The sequence below is a fragment of the Podarcis filfolensis genome (genome assembly GCF_964270895.1).
Source record: "Podarcis filfolensis genome assembly, chromosome: 18".
Classification (NCBI taxonomy): Eukaryota; Metazoa; Chordata; class Lepidosauria; order Squamata; family Lacertidae; genus Podarcis; species Podarcis filfolensis.
In genome coordinates this window covers 2932672-2948126 of record NC_139622.1, presented here as the reverse complement: position 1 = coordinate 2948126, position 15455 = coordinate 2932672, and the positions used below count along the sequence as shown (strand labels likewise).

Genomic DNA, 15455 nt, shown 5'->3' with positions numbered 1-15455 from the left:
TTTCGCTGCGCAGCGGTCCCTCTTGTTGTTCTGGCTTCTGGGATTCAGAATATTTTTTTTCTTGTTTTCCTCCTCCCAAAACTAGGTGCCTCTTGTGGTCTGGTGCGTCTTATAGAGCGAAAAATACGGCAAATGTGTCACCTCCTTCTTATTATAATATTTGTACCTGTTGAGAATATTCAAATCCAAATGACTCTTTTCTAACAGTGCTGGGGTCACATCAGACTGCTGTGATGCAACACTTGGGGTCTCAGGGTCCACTGGGGTTGGCTTCTCTTGGGCCATCCCCAAGGCCAAGGCCGCCTAATCTACTGAGCACCTCCTTGGGATCCAGTTCTGAGAGCTCTACATCCTCATCCCATTCCTCCACCCGCTCTGACCAAACCTTCCAAGATCTCTCCACAGGTCTCAGGACACCAGCCCATCCTCCAGGTCTCCCCATCCTCCACCGCTTCCTGTTTGTGTCAGACAGGGAGTGCCTGGGCCAGGTGACCCCATACCTGTTCCTTGCAAAGCATCCTGTATATAAGGGAAGGGATCATGTAGGTTTCCTTTTGTGCTGTGTTCCTAGGTTGAGGTTCGCCCTTTGCATGAGAGGGTTAAGACTATAGAGTAAGCTGTCCTGACAGGCTTAAAGGTAAAGGGACCCCTGACAATTAAGTCCAGTTGCGAACGACTCTGGGGTTGCGGCACTCATCTCGCTTTACTGGCCGAGGAAGCCGGCGTTTGTCCACAGTTTTTCCGGGTCATGTGGCCAGCATGACCAAGTCGCTTCTGGCAAAACCAGAGCAGCGCACGGAAATGCCGTTTACCTTCCCGCCAGAGTGCTACCTATTTATATACTTGCACTGCGTGCTTTCGAACTGCTAGGTGGGCAGGAGCAGGGACTGAGCAATGGGAGCTCACCCCGTTGTGGGGATTCGAACCGCCAACCTTCTGATCGGCAAGTCCAAGCGGCACAGTGGTTTAAAACACAGCGTCTGAGAAGCTCAAAATGTGAGGAGGTCTGAGCTAGTTGCTGCAGCTCAGACCACATTGTTCTTATAAGCCTCTCTTGAGTTACTAAACCAATAATATAGGAAAAAATTACCACTGTAACTAAACTAAGTTTTACTGCCTGTGCAACTTTTTCTGAATTCTGTATGGAAAATGACGTGAATCTGACCTTAGGAGAGTTTGTAAGTAAAGCACTCTTAACTTTTTTAAAAGTGGAAAGGCTGAGTCATTTTTTGCCCACCACAGCAGTTTCCTCTGCAGAAGCTCACACTTTATCACTAAATTGGCAGATTTGTTGCAATTCAGCATTAAACAGCAAGTTTTTTTCCTGAAAGAGTCAGGGTTGTTTTGTTTTGTTTTGAACATTCAGATACAGCATTATAAACCACAGACCTGCACCGAGAAAATTTGGGGAAAGATAAGAGTGGATGAGCCCTTAGGAAATAAAGGAACATACCTCTCTCTGTCTCTAAAGTGGTGGCTGTCTCTGATGTGAATCCAGTAGTCTCTCCATGGGAAGTAGAAAAAGCTATTGACCATGATGCTAACTTAGTAGTACGCATTGCAGAAGTGGATGGATGTTCTCCACTAGACGTGACTTCCACAGGCACTATGGGAATAGTGGAGGCAACATGTATGGTTGATGTTGCCTCTGTAGTTTCTACTGGAGAAGTGGATAAAGATTTCGCACTTGATGGGAGCTCTGTGGTCTGCAGTGGAGAAGTCGTGGCTTCTGGTGCAGTTGATGTCAGCAATGTAGTCTCCATTGGTGAAGTGGATAGAGCCTCAGTACTGGATGGGAGCTCTGTAGTCTGCAGTGGAGAAGTGGAGGCTTCTGGTGCAGTTGACGTCAGCACTGTAGTCTCCATTGGTGAAGTGGATAGAGCCTCAGTACTGGATGGGAGCTCTGTGGTCTGCAGTGGAGAAGTGGTGGCTTCTGGTACAGTTGATGTCAGCACTGTAGTCTCCATTGGTGAAGTGGATAGAGCCTCAGTACTGGATGGGAGCTCTGTAGTCTGCAGTGGAGAAGTGGTGGCTTCTGGTACAGTTGATGTCAGCACTGTAGTCTCCATTGGTGAAGTGGCTAGAGCCTCAGTACTGGATGGGAGCTCTGTGGTCTGCAGTGGAGAAGTGGTGGCTTCTGGTGCAGTTGATGTCAGCACTGTAGTCTCCTTTGGAGAAGTGGATGGAACCTCGGTACTTGATGGGAGCTCTGTGGTTTGCACTGGAGAAGTGGTGGCTTCTGGTGCAGTTGATGTCAGCACTGTAGTCTCCATTGGTGAAGTGGAAAGAGCTTCAGTACTGGATGGGAGCTCTGTGGTCTGCAGTGGAGAGGTTGTGGCTTCTGGTACAGTTGATGTCAGCACTGTAGTCTCCATTAGTGTACTGGATAGAGCCTCAGTACTGGATGGGAGCTCTGTGGTCAGCAGTGGAGAAGTGGTGGCTTCTGGTACAGTTGATGTCAGCACTGTAGTCTCCATTAGTGTACTGGATAGAGCTTCAGTACTGGATGGGAGCTCTGTGGTCTGCAGTGGAGAGGTTGTGGCTTCTGGTACAGTTGATGTCAGCACTGTAGTCTCCATTAGTGTACTGGATAGAGCCTCAGTACTGGATGGGAGCTCTGTGGTCTGCAGTGTAGAAGTGGTGGCTTCTGGTAAGGTTGATGTCAGCACTGTAGTCTCCATTGGTGAAGTGGATAGAGCCTCAGTACTGGATGGGAGCTCTGTGGTCTGCAGTGGAGAAGTGGTGGCTTCTGGTACAGTTGACGTCAGCACTGTAGTCTCCAGTGGTGAAGTGGAAAGAGCTTCAGTACTTGATGGGAGCTCTGTGGTCTGCAGTGGAGAAGTGGTGGCTTCTGGTAAGGTTGATGTCAGCACTGTAGTCTCCATTGGTGAAGTGGATAGAGCTTCAGTACTTGATGGGAGCTCTGTGGTCTGCAGTGGAGAGGTTGTGGCTTCTAGTACAATTGATGTCAGCACTGTAGTCTCCATTAGTGTACTGGATAGAGCCTCAGTACTGGATGGAAGCTCTGTGGTCTGCAGTGGAGAAGTGGTGGCTTCTGGTAAGGTTGATGTCAGCACTGTAGTCTCCATTGGTGAAGTGGATAGAGCCTCAGTACTGGATGGGAGCTCTGTGGTCTGCAGTGGAGAGGTTGTGGCTTCTAGTACAATTGATGTCAGCACTGTAGTCTCCATTAGTGTACTGGATAGAGCCTCAGTACTGGATGGAAGCTCTGTGGTCTGCAGTGGAGAAGTGGTGGCTTCTGGTACAGTTGATGTCAGCACTGTAGTCTCCATTGGTGAAGTGGATAGAGCCTCAGTACTTGATGGGAGTTCTGTGGTTTGCAGTGGAGAAGTGGTGGCTTCTGGTGCAGTTGATGTCAGCACTGTAGTCTCCTTTGGAGAAGTGGATAGAACCGCGGTACTTGATGGGAGCTCTGTGGTCTGCAGTGGAGAAGTGGTGGCTTCTGGTAAGGTTGATGTCAGCACTGTTGTCTCCATTGGTGAAGTGGATAGAGCTTCAGTACTTGATGGGAGCTCTGTGGTCTGCAGTGGAGAAGTGGTGGCTTCTGGTGCAGTTGATGTCAGCACTGTAGTCTCCATTGGTGAAGTGGAAAGAGCTTCAGTACTGGATGGGAGCTCTGTAGTCTGCAGTGGAGAAGTGGTGGCTTCTGGTGCAGTTGATGTCAGCACTGTAGTCTCCTTTGGAGAAGTAGATAGAACCGCGGTACTTGATGGGAGCTCTGTGGTCTGCAGTGGAGAAGTGGTGGCTTCTGGTAAGGTTGATGTCAGCACAGTAGTCTCCATTGGTGAAGTGGATAGAGCCTCAGTACTGGATGGGAGCTCTGTGGTCTGCAGTGGAGAAGTGGTGGCTTCTGGTACAGTTGATGTCAGCACTGTAGTCTCCATTGGTGAAGTGGATAGAGCCTCAGTACTGGATGGGAGTTCTGTGGTCTGCAGTGGAGAAGTGGTGGCTTCTGGTACAGTTGATGTCAGCACTGTAGTCTCCATTGGTGAAGTGGATAGAGCTTCAGTACTTGATGGGAGCTCTGTAGTCTGCAGTGGAGAGGTTGTGGCTTCTGGTACAGTTGATGTCAGCACTGTAGTCTCCACTGGTGAAGTGGATAGAGCTTCAGTACTGGTTGGGAGCTCTGTGGTCAGCAGTGGAGAAGTGGTGGCTTCTGGTGCAGTTGATGTCAGTACTGTAGTCTCCACTGGTGAAGTGGATAGAGCTTCAGTACTGGTTGGGAGCTCTGTGGTCTGCAGTGGAGAAGTGGTGGCTTCTGGTACAGTTGATGTCAGCACTGTAGTCTCCACTGGTGAAGTGGATAGAGCTTCAGTACTGGTTGGGAGCTCTGTGGTCTGCAGTGGAGAAGTGGTGGCTTCTGGTACAGTTGATGTCAGTACTGTAGTCTCCATTGGTGAAGTGGAAAGAGCTTCAGTACTGGATGGGAGCTCTGTAGTCTGCAGTGGAGAAGTGGTGGCTTCTGGTGCAGTTGATGTCAGCACTGTAGTCTCCTTTGGAGAAGTAGATAGAACTGCGGTACTTGATGGGAGCTCTGTGGTCTGCAGTGGAGAAGTGGTGGCTTCTGGTAAGGTTGATGTCAGCACAGTAGTCTCCATTGGTGAAGTGGATAGAGCCTCAGTACTGGATGGGAGCTCTGTGGTCTGCAGTGGAGAAGTGGTGGCTTCTGGTACAGTTGATGTCAGCACTGTAGTCTCCATTGGTGAAGTGGATAGAGCCTCAGTACTGGATGGGAGTTCTGTGGTCTGCAGTGGAGAAGTGGTGGCTTCTGGTACAGTTGATGTCAGCACTGTAGTCTCCATTGGTGAAGTGGATAGAGCTTCAGTACTTGATGGGAGCTCTGTAGTCTGCAGTGGAGAGGTTGTGGCTTCTGGTACAGTTGATGTCAGCACTGTAGTCTCCACTGGTGAAGTGGATAGAGCTTCAGTACTGGTTGGGAGCTCTGTGGTCAGCAGTGGAGAAGTGGTGGCTTCTGGTGCAGTTGATGTCAGGATTGTAGTCTCCATTGGTGAAGTGGATAGAGCCTCAGTACTGGATGGGAGCTCTGTGGTCTGCAGTGGAGAAGTGGTGGCTTCTGGTGCAGTTGATGTCAGCACTGAGGTCTCCATTGGTGAAGTGGATAGAGCCTCAGTACTTGATGGGAGTTCTGTGGTTTGCAGTGGAGAAGTGGTGGCTTCTGGTGCAGTTGATGTCAGCACTGTAGTCTCCATTGGTGAAGTGAATAGAACCTCAGTACTTGATGGGAGCTCTGTGGTCCGCAGTGGAGAAGTGGTGGCTTCTGGTGCAGTTGATGTCAGCACTGTAGGCTCCATTGGTGAACTGGATAGAGCCTCAGTACTTGATGGGAGCTCTGTGGTCTGCTGTGGAGAAGTGGTGGCTTCTAGTGCAGTTGATGTCAGCCCGGTAGTCTCCATTGGTGAAGTGGATAGAGCCTCAGTACTTGATGGGAGCTCTGTGGTCTGCAGTGGAGAAGTGGTGGCTTCTGGTGCAGCTGATGTCAGCCCAGTAGTCTCCATTAGTGTACTGGATAGAGCCTCAGTACTTGATGGGAGCTCTGTGGTCTGCAGTGGAGAAGTAGTGGCTTCTGGTGCAGCTGATGTCAGCACTGAGGTCTCCATTGGTGAAGTGGATAGAACCTCGGTAGTTGATGGGAGCTCTGTGGTCTGCAGTGGAGAAGTGGTGGCTTCTGCTGCAGTTGATGCCAGCACTGCTTTCTCTTTTGGAGAAGTTGATAAAGCCTCAGTACTTGATGGGAGCTCTGTGGTCCGCAGTGGAGAAGTGGTGGCTTCTGGTGCAGTTGATGTCAGCACTGTAGTCTCCTTTGGTGAAGTGGATAGAGCCTCAGTGCTTGATGGGAGCACTGTAGTCGAGATCACAGACTCTGTGGCTTCTGCAGATGTCATTGTTTTCCCTGTTGTGTTTGTGGTGGTACTGGATTCAGTTTCGGTACTTGATGGGGGAACCACAGCGGAGATCACAGAAGTTGTGGCTTCTGCAGATGTCACTGTTGGCCCTGTTGTTTTTGTGGTGGTACTGGATTCAGTTTCGGTACTTGATGGGGGAACCATAGTGGAGATAACAGAACTTGTGGCTTCTGCAGATGTCACTGTTGGGCCTGTTGTTTTTGTGGTAGTACTGGATTCAGTTTCGGTACTTGATGGGGGAACCATAGTGGAGATCACAGAACTTGTGGCTTCTGCAGATGTCACTGTTGGCCCTGTTGTCTTTGTGATGGTACTGGATTCAGTTTCGGTACTTGATGGGGGAACCATAGTGGAGATGACAGAAGTTGTGGCTTCTGCAGATGTCACTGTTGGCCCTGTTGTCTTTGTGGTGGTACTGGATTCAGTTTCGGTACTTGATGGGGGCACCGACTCTGTGATTGGAGACCCTGTGGCTTCTGCAGATGTCACTGTTGGTCCTGTGGTCTTTGTGGTGGTACTGGATTCAGTTTCCGTACTTGATGGGGGAACCATAGTGGAGATCACAGAAGTTGTGGCTTCTGCAGATGTCACTGTTGGGCCTGTTGTCTTTGTGGTGGTACTGGATTCAGTTTTGGTACTTGATGGGGGAACCATAGTGGAGATCACAGAAGTTGTGGCTTCTGCAGATGTCACTGTTGGCCCTGTTGTCTTTGTGGTGGTACTGGATTCAGTTTCGGTACTTGATGGGGGAACCACAGTGGAGATCACAGAAGTTGTGGCTTCTGCAGATGTCACTGTTGGTCCTGTTGTCTTTGTGGTGGTACTGGATTCAGTTTCGGTACTTGATGGGGGAACCATAGTGGAGATCACAGAACTTGTGGCTTCTGCAGATGTCACTGTTGGGCCTGTTGTCTTTGTGGTGGTACTGGATTCAGTTTCGGTACTTGATGGGGGCACCGACTCTGTGATTGGAGACCCTGTGGCTTCTGCAGATGTCACTGTTGGCCCTGTTGTTTTTGTGGTGGTACTGGATTCAGTTTCGGTACTTGATGGGGGAACCACAGTGGAGATCACAGAAGTTGTGGCTTCTGCAGATGTCACTGTTGGGCCTGTTGTCTTTGTGGTGGTACTGGATTCAGTTTCGGTACTTGATGGGGGCACCGACTCTGTGATTGGAGACCCTGTGGCTTCTGCAGATGTCACTGTTGGCCCTGTTGTTTTTGTGGTGGTACTGGATTCAGTTTCAGTACTTGATGGGGGAACCATAGTGGAGATCACAGAAGTTGTGGCTTCTGCAGATGTCACTGTTGGCCCTGTTGTCTTTGTGGTGGTACCGGATTCAGTTTCAGTACTTGATGGGGGAACCATAGTGGAGATCACAGAACTTGTGGCTTCTGCAGATGTCACTGTTGGCCCTGTTGTCTTTGTGTTGGTACTGGATTCAGTTTCGGTACTTGATGGGGGAACCATAGTGGAGATCACAGAAGTTGTGGCTTCTGCAGATGTCACTGTTGGTCCTGTGGTCTTTGTGGTGGTACTGGATTCAGTTTCGGTACTTGATGGGGGAACCACAGTGGAGATCACAGAAGTTGTGGCTTCTGCATATGTCACTGTGGGTCCTGTGGTCTTTGTGGTGGTACTGGATTCAGTTTCGGTACTTGATGGGGGAACCATAGTGGAGATCACAGAAGTTGTGGCTTCTGCAGATGTCACTGTTGGCCCTGTTGTTTTTGTGGTGGTACTGGATTCAGTTTCGGTACTTGACGGGGGAACCACAGTGGAGATCACAGAAGTTGTGGCTTCTGCAGATGTCACTGTTGGGCCTGTTGTCTTTGTGGTGGTACTGGATTCAGTTTCGGTACTTGATGGGGGCACCGACTCTGTGATTGGAGACCCTGTGGCTTCTGCAGATGTCACTGTTGGCCCTGTTGTTTTTGTGGTGGTACTGGATTCAGTTTCGGTACTTGATGGGGGAACCACAGTGGAGATCACAGAAGTTGTGGCTTCTGCAGATGTCACTGTTGGGCCTGTTGTCTTTGTGGTGGTACTGGATTCAGTTTCGGTACTTGATGGGGGCACCGACTCTGTGATTGGAGACCCTGTGGCTTCTGCAGATGTCACTGTTGGCCCTGTTGTTTTTGTGGTGGTACTGGATTCAGTTTCGGTACTTGATGGGGGAACCACAGTGGAGATCACAGAACTTGTGGCTTCTGCAGATGTCACTGTTGGGCCTGTTGTCTTTGTGGTGGTACTGGATTCAGTTTCGGTACTTGATGGGGGCACCGACTCTGTGATTGGAGACCCTGTGGCTTCTGCAGATGTCACTGTTGGCCCTGTTGTTTTTGTGGTGGTACTGGATTCAGTTTCGGTACTTGATGGGGGAACCATAGTGGAGATCACAGAAGTTGTGGCTTCTGCAGATGTCACTGTTGGCCCTGTTGTCTTTGTGGTGGTACCGGATTCAGTTTCAGTACTTGATGGGGGAACCATAGTGGAGATCACAGAAGTTGTGGCTTCTGCAGCTGTCACTGTTGGCCCTGTTGTCTTTGTGTTGGTACTGGATTCAGTTTCGGTACTTGATGGGGGAACCATAGTGGAGATCACAGAAGTTGTGGCTTCTGCAGATGTCACTGTTGGTCCTGTGGTCTTTGTGGTGGTACTGGATTCAGTTTCGGTACTTGATGGGGGAACCACAGTGGAGATCACAGAAGTTGTGGCTTCTGCATATGTCACTGTGGGTCCTGTGGTCTTTGTGGTGGTACTGGATTCAGTTTCGGTACTTGATGGGGGAACCATAGTGGAGATCACAGAAGTTGTGGCTTCTGCAGATGTCACTGTTGGCCCTGTTGTTTTTGTGGTGGTACTGGATTCAGTTTCGGTACTTGATGGGGGAACCACAGTGGAGATCACAGAAGTTGTGGCTTCTGCAGATGTCACTGTTGGGCCTGTTGTCTTTGTGGTGGTACTGGATTCAGTTTCGGTACTTGATGGGGGCACCGACTCTGTGATTGGAGACCCTGTGGCTTCTGCAGATGTCACTGTTGGCCCCGTTGTTTTTGTGGTGGTACTGGATTCAGTTTCGGTACTTGATGGGGGAACCACAGTGGAGATCACAGAACTTGTGGCTTCTGCAGATGTCACTGTTGGGCCTGTTGTCTTTGTGGTGGTACTGGATTCAGTTTCGGTACTTGATGGGGGCACCGACTCTGTGATTGGAGACCCTGTGGCTTCTGCAGATGTCATTGTTGGCCCTGTTGTTTTTGTGGTGGTACCTGATTCAGAGTCGGTACTTGATGGGGGAACCACAGTGGAGATCACAGAACTTGTAGCTTCTGCAGATGTCACTGTTGGGCCTGTTGTCTTTGTGGTGGTACTGGATTCAGTTTCGGTACTTGATGGGGGAACCATAGTGGAGATCACAGAAGTTGTGGCTTCTGCAGATGTCACTGTTGGCCCTGTTGTCTTTGTGGTGGTACTGGATTCAGTTTCAGTACTTGATGGGGGAACCGTAGTGGAGATCACAGAAGTTGTGGCTTCTGCAGCTGTCACTGTTGGCCCTGTTGTCCTTGTGTTGGTACTGGATTCAGTTTCGGTACTTGATGGGGGAACCATAGTGGAGATCACAGAAGTTGTGGCTTCTGCATATGTCACTGTTGGTCCTGTGGTCTTTGTGGTGGTACTGGATTCAGTTTCAGTACTTGATGGGGGAACCGTAGTGGAGATCACAGAAGTTGTGGCTTCTGCAGCTGTCACTGTTGGCCCTGTTGTCTTTGTGTTGGTACTGGATTCAGTTTCGGTACTTGATGGGGGAACCATAGTGGAGATCACAGAAGTTGTGGCTTCTGCAGATGTCACTGTTGGTCCTGTGGTCTTTGTGGTGGTACTGGATTCAGTTTCGGTACTTGATGGGGGAACCACAGTGGAGATCACAGAAGTTGTGGCTTTTGCATATGTCACTGTGGGTCCTGTGGTCTTTGTGGTGGTACTGGATTCAGTTTCGGTACTTGATGGGGGAACCATAGTGGAGATCACAGAAGTTGTGGCTTCTGCAGATGTCACTGTTGGCCCTGTTGTCTTTGTGGTGGTACTGGATTCAGTTTCGGTACTTGATGGGGGCACCGACTCTGTGATTGGAGACCCTGTGGCTTCTGCAGATGTCATTGTTGGCCCTGTTGTTTTTGTGGTGGTACCTGATTCAGATTCAGTACTTGATGGGGGAAACACCGTGGAGATCACAGAAGTTGTGACTTCTGCAGATGTCACTGTTGGCCCTGTTGTCTTTCTGGTGGTACTGGATTCAGTTTCGGTACTTGATGGGGGAACCACAGTGGAGATCACAGAACTTGTGGCTTCTGCAGATGTCACTGTTGGGCCTGTTGTCTTTGTGCTGGTACTGGATTCAGTTTCGGTACTTGATGGGGGAACCATAGTGGACATCAGAGAACTTGTGGCTTCTGCAGATGTCACTGTTGGGCCTGTTGTCTTTGTCGTGGTACTGGATTCAGTTTCGGTACTTGATGGGGGAACCATAGTGGAGATCACAGAAGTTGTGGCTTCTGCAGATGTCACTGTTGGCCCTGTTGTCTTTGTGGTGGTACTGGATTCAGTTTCAGTACTTGATGGGGGAACCGTAGTGGAGATCACAGAAGTTGTGGCTTCTGCAGCTGTCACTGTTGGCCCTGTTGTCTTTGTGTTGGTACTGGATTCAGTTTCGGTACTTGATGGGGGAACCATAGTGGAGATCACAGAAGTTGTGGCTTCTGCAGATGTCACTGTTGGTCCTGTGGTCTTTGTGGTGGTACTGGATTCAGTTTCAGTACTTGATGGGGGAACCGTAGTGGAGATCACAGAAGTTGTGGCTTCTGCAGCTGTCACTGTTGGCCCTGTTGTCTTTGTGTTGGTACTGGATTCAGTTTCGGTACTTGATGGGGGAACCATAGTGGAGATCACAGAAGTTGTGGCTTCTGCAGATGTCACTGTTGGTCCTGTGGTCTTTGTGGTGGTACTGGATTCAGTTTCGGTACTTGATGGGGGAACCACAGTGGAGATCACAGAAGTTGTGGCTTCTGCATATGTCACTGTGGGTCCTGTGGTCTTTGTGGTGGTACTGGATTCAGTTTCGGTACTTGATGGGGGAACCATAGTGGAGATCACAGAAGTTGTGGCTTCTGCAGATGTCACTGTTGGCCCTGTTGTCTTTGTGGTGGTACTGGATTCAGTTTCGGTACTTGATGGGGGCACCGACTCTGTGATTGGAGACCCTGTGGCTTCTGCAGATGTCATTGTTGGCCCTGTTGTTTTTGTGGTGGTACCTGATTCAGATTCAGTACTTGATGGGGGAAACACCGTGGAGATCACAGAAGTTGTGACTTCTGCAGATGTCACTGTTGGCCCTGTTGTCTTTCTGGTGGTACTGGATTCAGTTTCGGTACTTGATGGGGGAACCACAGTGGAGATCACAGAACTTGTGGCTTCTGCAGATGTCACTGTTGGGCCTGTTGTCTTTGTGCTGGTACTGGATTCAGTTTCGGTACTTGATGGGGGAACCATAGTGGACATCAGAGAACTTGTGGCTTCTGCAGATGTCACTGTTGGGCCTGTTGTCTTTGTGGTGGTACTGGATTCAGTTTCGGTACTTGATGGGGGAACCATAGTGGAGATCACAGAAGTTGTGGCTTCTGCAGATGTCACTGTTGGCCCTGTTGTCTTTGTGGTGGTACTGGATTCAGTTTCGGTACTTGATGGGGGAACCATAGTGGAGATCACAGAAGCTGTGGCTTCTGCAGATGCTGTTATCGGTCCTGTTGTCTTTGTGGTGGTATTGGATTCAGTTTTGGTACTTGATGGGGGCACCGCAATTGAGATCGGAGAAGATGTGCCTTCTGCAGATGCCGTTGTTGCTTGTGTTGTAGACAAAGGCAGCAGGCTTCCTGCTACTTTAAAGTGAAACACATTAATGTTACTTTCATGCTTTGGACACAATTTTATTAGATTCTGTTAACTGCAATTTGTTAAAGCAACACGGAAGGTATTATGAATAGCACATTCATGTTTATTTGAAGATTTCCATTGGCATATGTTTCTTGACTTTGTGCATTTGTAATCCCATGGATTACATTTTCCCATTCCATTTGCAATACCCAATTTCACAATGGACCATTGTTTACCGAGCAAGTGCTCTTGATAAAACATACGACATTGCATTATACAGATAGGGGCCTCTGATGTTTTCACTAGCTGCAGCCTCTGGGCCACCGTCAAGGGCAGCCCGACACAGAATGCTTTGCAGTAGTCAATCTAGGAGGTCTCTGGAGAATGGAGTCCAGGCTATCCTGGTTCAAAAGCAGTTTAAGGTGGGCCTTGACACTCGTATTCTCAGCACTCGGCCACTTTGGACTCTATTGAGATGCTGAATCTAGGAATACTTCTGGACCAGTGCTTCCAAAACTTGGGTCACCAGCTGTTTTGGACTGCAGTTCCCATCATCTCTGTGATGGCCTGGGACTCGGGGTCGAACTTGGAGCCAGAGGAGTCTCAGTCCAAACTGGATCCTTGGCCTCAGGCGGCAGCTGAACCTAGTCTGGGGCCTGATCCTGAAGAGTCCCAGTCTGCACAGGTTCCCCTGCAGGTGCCTGAGCCTGCCCTAGCTCCAGATGTGGGGATTACCTCTTTGCCTTCAGCTGGGCCATCACTTACAGCTGCTCCTCTACCAGTTGGGTCAGGAGAGGCTGAGGCAGCCTCTGGGTCTAGTAACCCACCGACATCTCCCAAGCTGCAGAGACTGAGGTCTGAGAGAGGGAGAGACCTGAGTACTCGCAGGAGGAGTGCTCGCTTTTGGGCGAGACAGGGAGGTGAGTCACCGGGGGATCAGGACCGGCCTTTACCCCGACAAAGATAAAAGGCTGCTGGACCCCAGCCCAGGTTGCGGGAGCAACATTGCTGTTTGCCAGAACCTGCCTGTGATCCTGTGCCTGACCTTGCCTGGTTTCCTGCCTTGGCTCTGTCGGACTGACTCCTCACGGAACCCTTGGATTCAGGACCGGACCTGGACCGCGTTACTTGGGTTACCCCCGGGCCCAGCACAATCTCTGGCAAACACTGTCTGAGACTATGAACCTGTTCTTTCAGGGGTAGTTCACCCTTTCCTGACATAATTCATTCCACCAAATTTTGGTGGAAATGGACCCCCCCCACCCCCACTTCTAATTTATCAGGATTCAGCTTAAGCTCACTGGGCCTCAATCCAGTCAATCTCTGGACTAGGCTGTTGGTCCTGATCCATCTGGCTGTTCTTATGTTCTTAAGCTTCCAATAACATACACCTGCACAGCCTCTTTTGATTCAAATGCAATGGCGAGTAGGGACTGTTCACATTTAAAGGAAAACTAATTTCTACTTTCTGAAACAATTTTAGTACTGAAACGCAGCCATCTGTACTTATCCAAAATTTGCAATGCAGTTCTCCAACACTAACAAAAAGGCATATATTGAGGGAAAGTGTATGAACAGATTAGTAAAAGTAACATTGTAAAGTTGCAATGCGTTAAGGAAAATTGCTGGCAGAAATATGGACATTCGTCAAAACTGCAAGGTAAAAAATATGTTCAATGGGAGAAAGCTACACTAAAAGGCTGGTAGATTTTGACGAGGAATAGAAAAGAATCGCAAACTTCTGCAAAAAGTGGGGAACAGAATTTCAGACTGAAAAAATGAGAAACCTTGAGAATCAAAATGGACAGGTCCTCCTATCACTCTCTGAGCACATCAGACACAACTAAGACTTCACATCCTCCTATATAAATAGGAATATAAGGCTGTTGTCATGCAGAAGTTTGTATGTTCACAGCCAAGATCACAGAAGCCTTTTCCAGCTTGCAAGTGAATTAACCTGCTGAGAAATCCTCTGGTGTGTTTTCCTAGCGTCAAATGGCAGCAACCCGCTCCTTGGCATTTAGCAGGCAAAGGCCAAGCCATCAACCTTCCGCCATCCAAACAGGACAGGGAGAGGAGCCAAGGAGAAATAATCCCTCCCCAGTCTTTCCATTGCATCGTGGCAAGGGAAAAGGAAGGAGGAGTGGTGCAGCAAACCCTTCCTTGTTTCAACCCCTGGCAACAGGATAACAGCCTCCACCATATCACTGCATCTGAGGGCACTGGGCTTGCTTGGGGAGCCCAGGGCAGGCACACAAAGGCTATCAATGGCTACTAGCCATGTTGGCTATTTCTCTGCCTCCAAGGCTGGAGCCAGTAATATTTTGGAGGACCTTAAGGTCCAAAAATAGTGACACCCCAGAGGTCCCGGGCCCTAAGGAAGTCAGATTAGCCTCAACCAGAGCCAGGGCCTTTTCAACACTGGCTCCAGCCTGGTGAAACTCTCCGTCTCATGAGACTGCGGGATCTGATTTCTTTCCGCAGGGCCTGTAAGACAGAGTTGTTCCGCCTGGCCTTTGGCTTGGAATCCACTTGATCCCCTCCCCCTCTTCTTTTTTCCTTTCTCCTTCTGTGATGGAACTCCTATTTGGGGACTTCACTGGCTTTTTTTCTGGCCCACGTAGGACCAGTCTGGATAGTTGGCCTTGGTGAAGATTTGATGTTTTCATCCCCAAAAAGTTTTTGATTTGAGTTTCTACTGAAATGAGGCTGCATTATAATGTTGTATTTTAACCTTGTTTTTAAGTTGTATTTTAATCAATTGTTTTTATACTTGGTGTTAGGCGCCCTGAGCCCGGTCTTGGCTGGGGAGGGCAGGGTATAAATAAATTATTATTATTATTATTATTATTATTATTATTATTATTATTATTACCAGCTGCTGGAAGCCAAGGGAGAGGAGAGCTGCTGTTGCACTCAGTCCTCCTTGGAGGTTTCTGTTTGGGACATCTAGTTGGCCACTGTGAGAAGAGGATGCTGGACTAGGTGGGCCATTGGCCTGATCCTGAAGGGCTCTGCTTATGTTCTTACAACAGCTCTGTGTTCTCAACACTTGGGCACTGCCTGACCCTGCAAGCTGAGTCTGCTGTTACACAGGTCTAACAGTAGGGCTGGACCTCTTAGAGATCCAGTAAACTCAGGGGGAAAGGTTAATCATAGAATCATAGAATGATAGAGTTGGAAGGGACCCCATGGGTCCTCTAGACCAGGGGTCTGCAACCTTTAAGACAAAAAGAGCCACTTGGACCCGTTTCCGAAGAAAAAAAAAATGGGAGCTGCAAAACTCATCATTATAAAAACAACTTTTTTTTTACCTTTTTATTATTTCTTTGTTTGACCCCTCAGAATTACTCCTCCTCATAGAAATAAACGTTAAATTAACAAGTTACCTTTTTTTTGTGTGTGTGTGTTCTTCACTCCCCTTCAAAACAGTGGCCAGTGTACATACCCCCTTTCAATGCAGTGACCAGCGTACATGCCCCTTACAATGTAGCGGGCGGGCAGGCGGGAAGGTGACGTCGGGACGGTGCGCGACTAACGCACGCACCGCCCACATGCGACGTCACAGCCAGTACAGCG

General features: G+C 49.1%; 1 protein-coding gene across 5 annotated transcripts in view; it reads right to left on the bottom strand.

Annotated features, from left to right (window-relative positions):
- MUC16 (mucin 16, cell surface associated) overlaps positions 1 to 1740 on the bottom strand; it is a 60389-nt gene extending 58649 nt beyond the window's left edge. For 4 of the 5 annotated variants that reach the window (XM_083594308.1, XM_083594310.1, XM_083594311.1 and 1 more), the window contains exon 1: positions 1454 to 1739. In XM_083594308.1, coding sequence (XP_083450434.1) covers positions 1454 to 1559 — 106 coding nt within the window. In that variant the 5' untranslated portion in view covers positions 1560 to 1739. Of the gene's footprint in view, positions 1 to 1453 lie in introns of all 5 variants that reach the window. The other variant, XM_083594307.1, reaches the window with a different exon arrangement.
- Positions 1741 to 15455: the final 13715 nt, after the last annotated feature.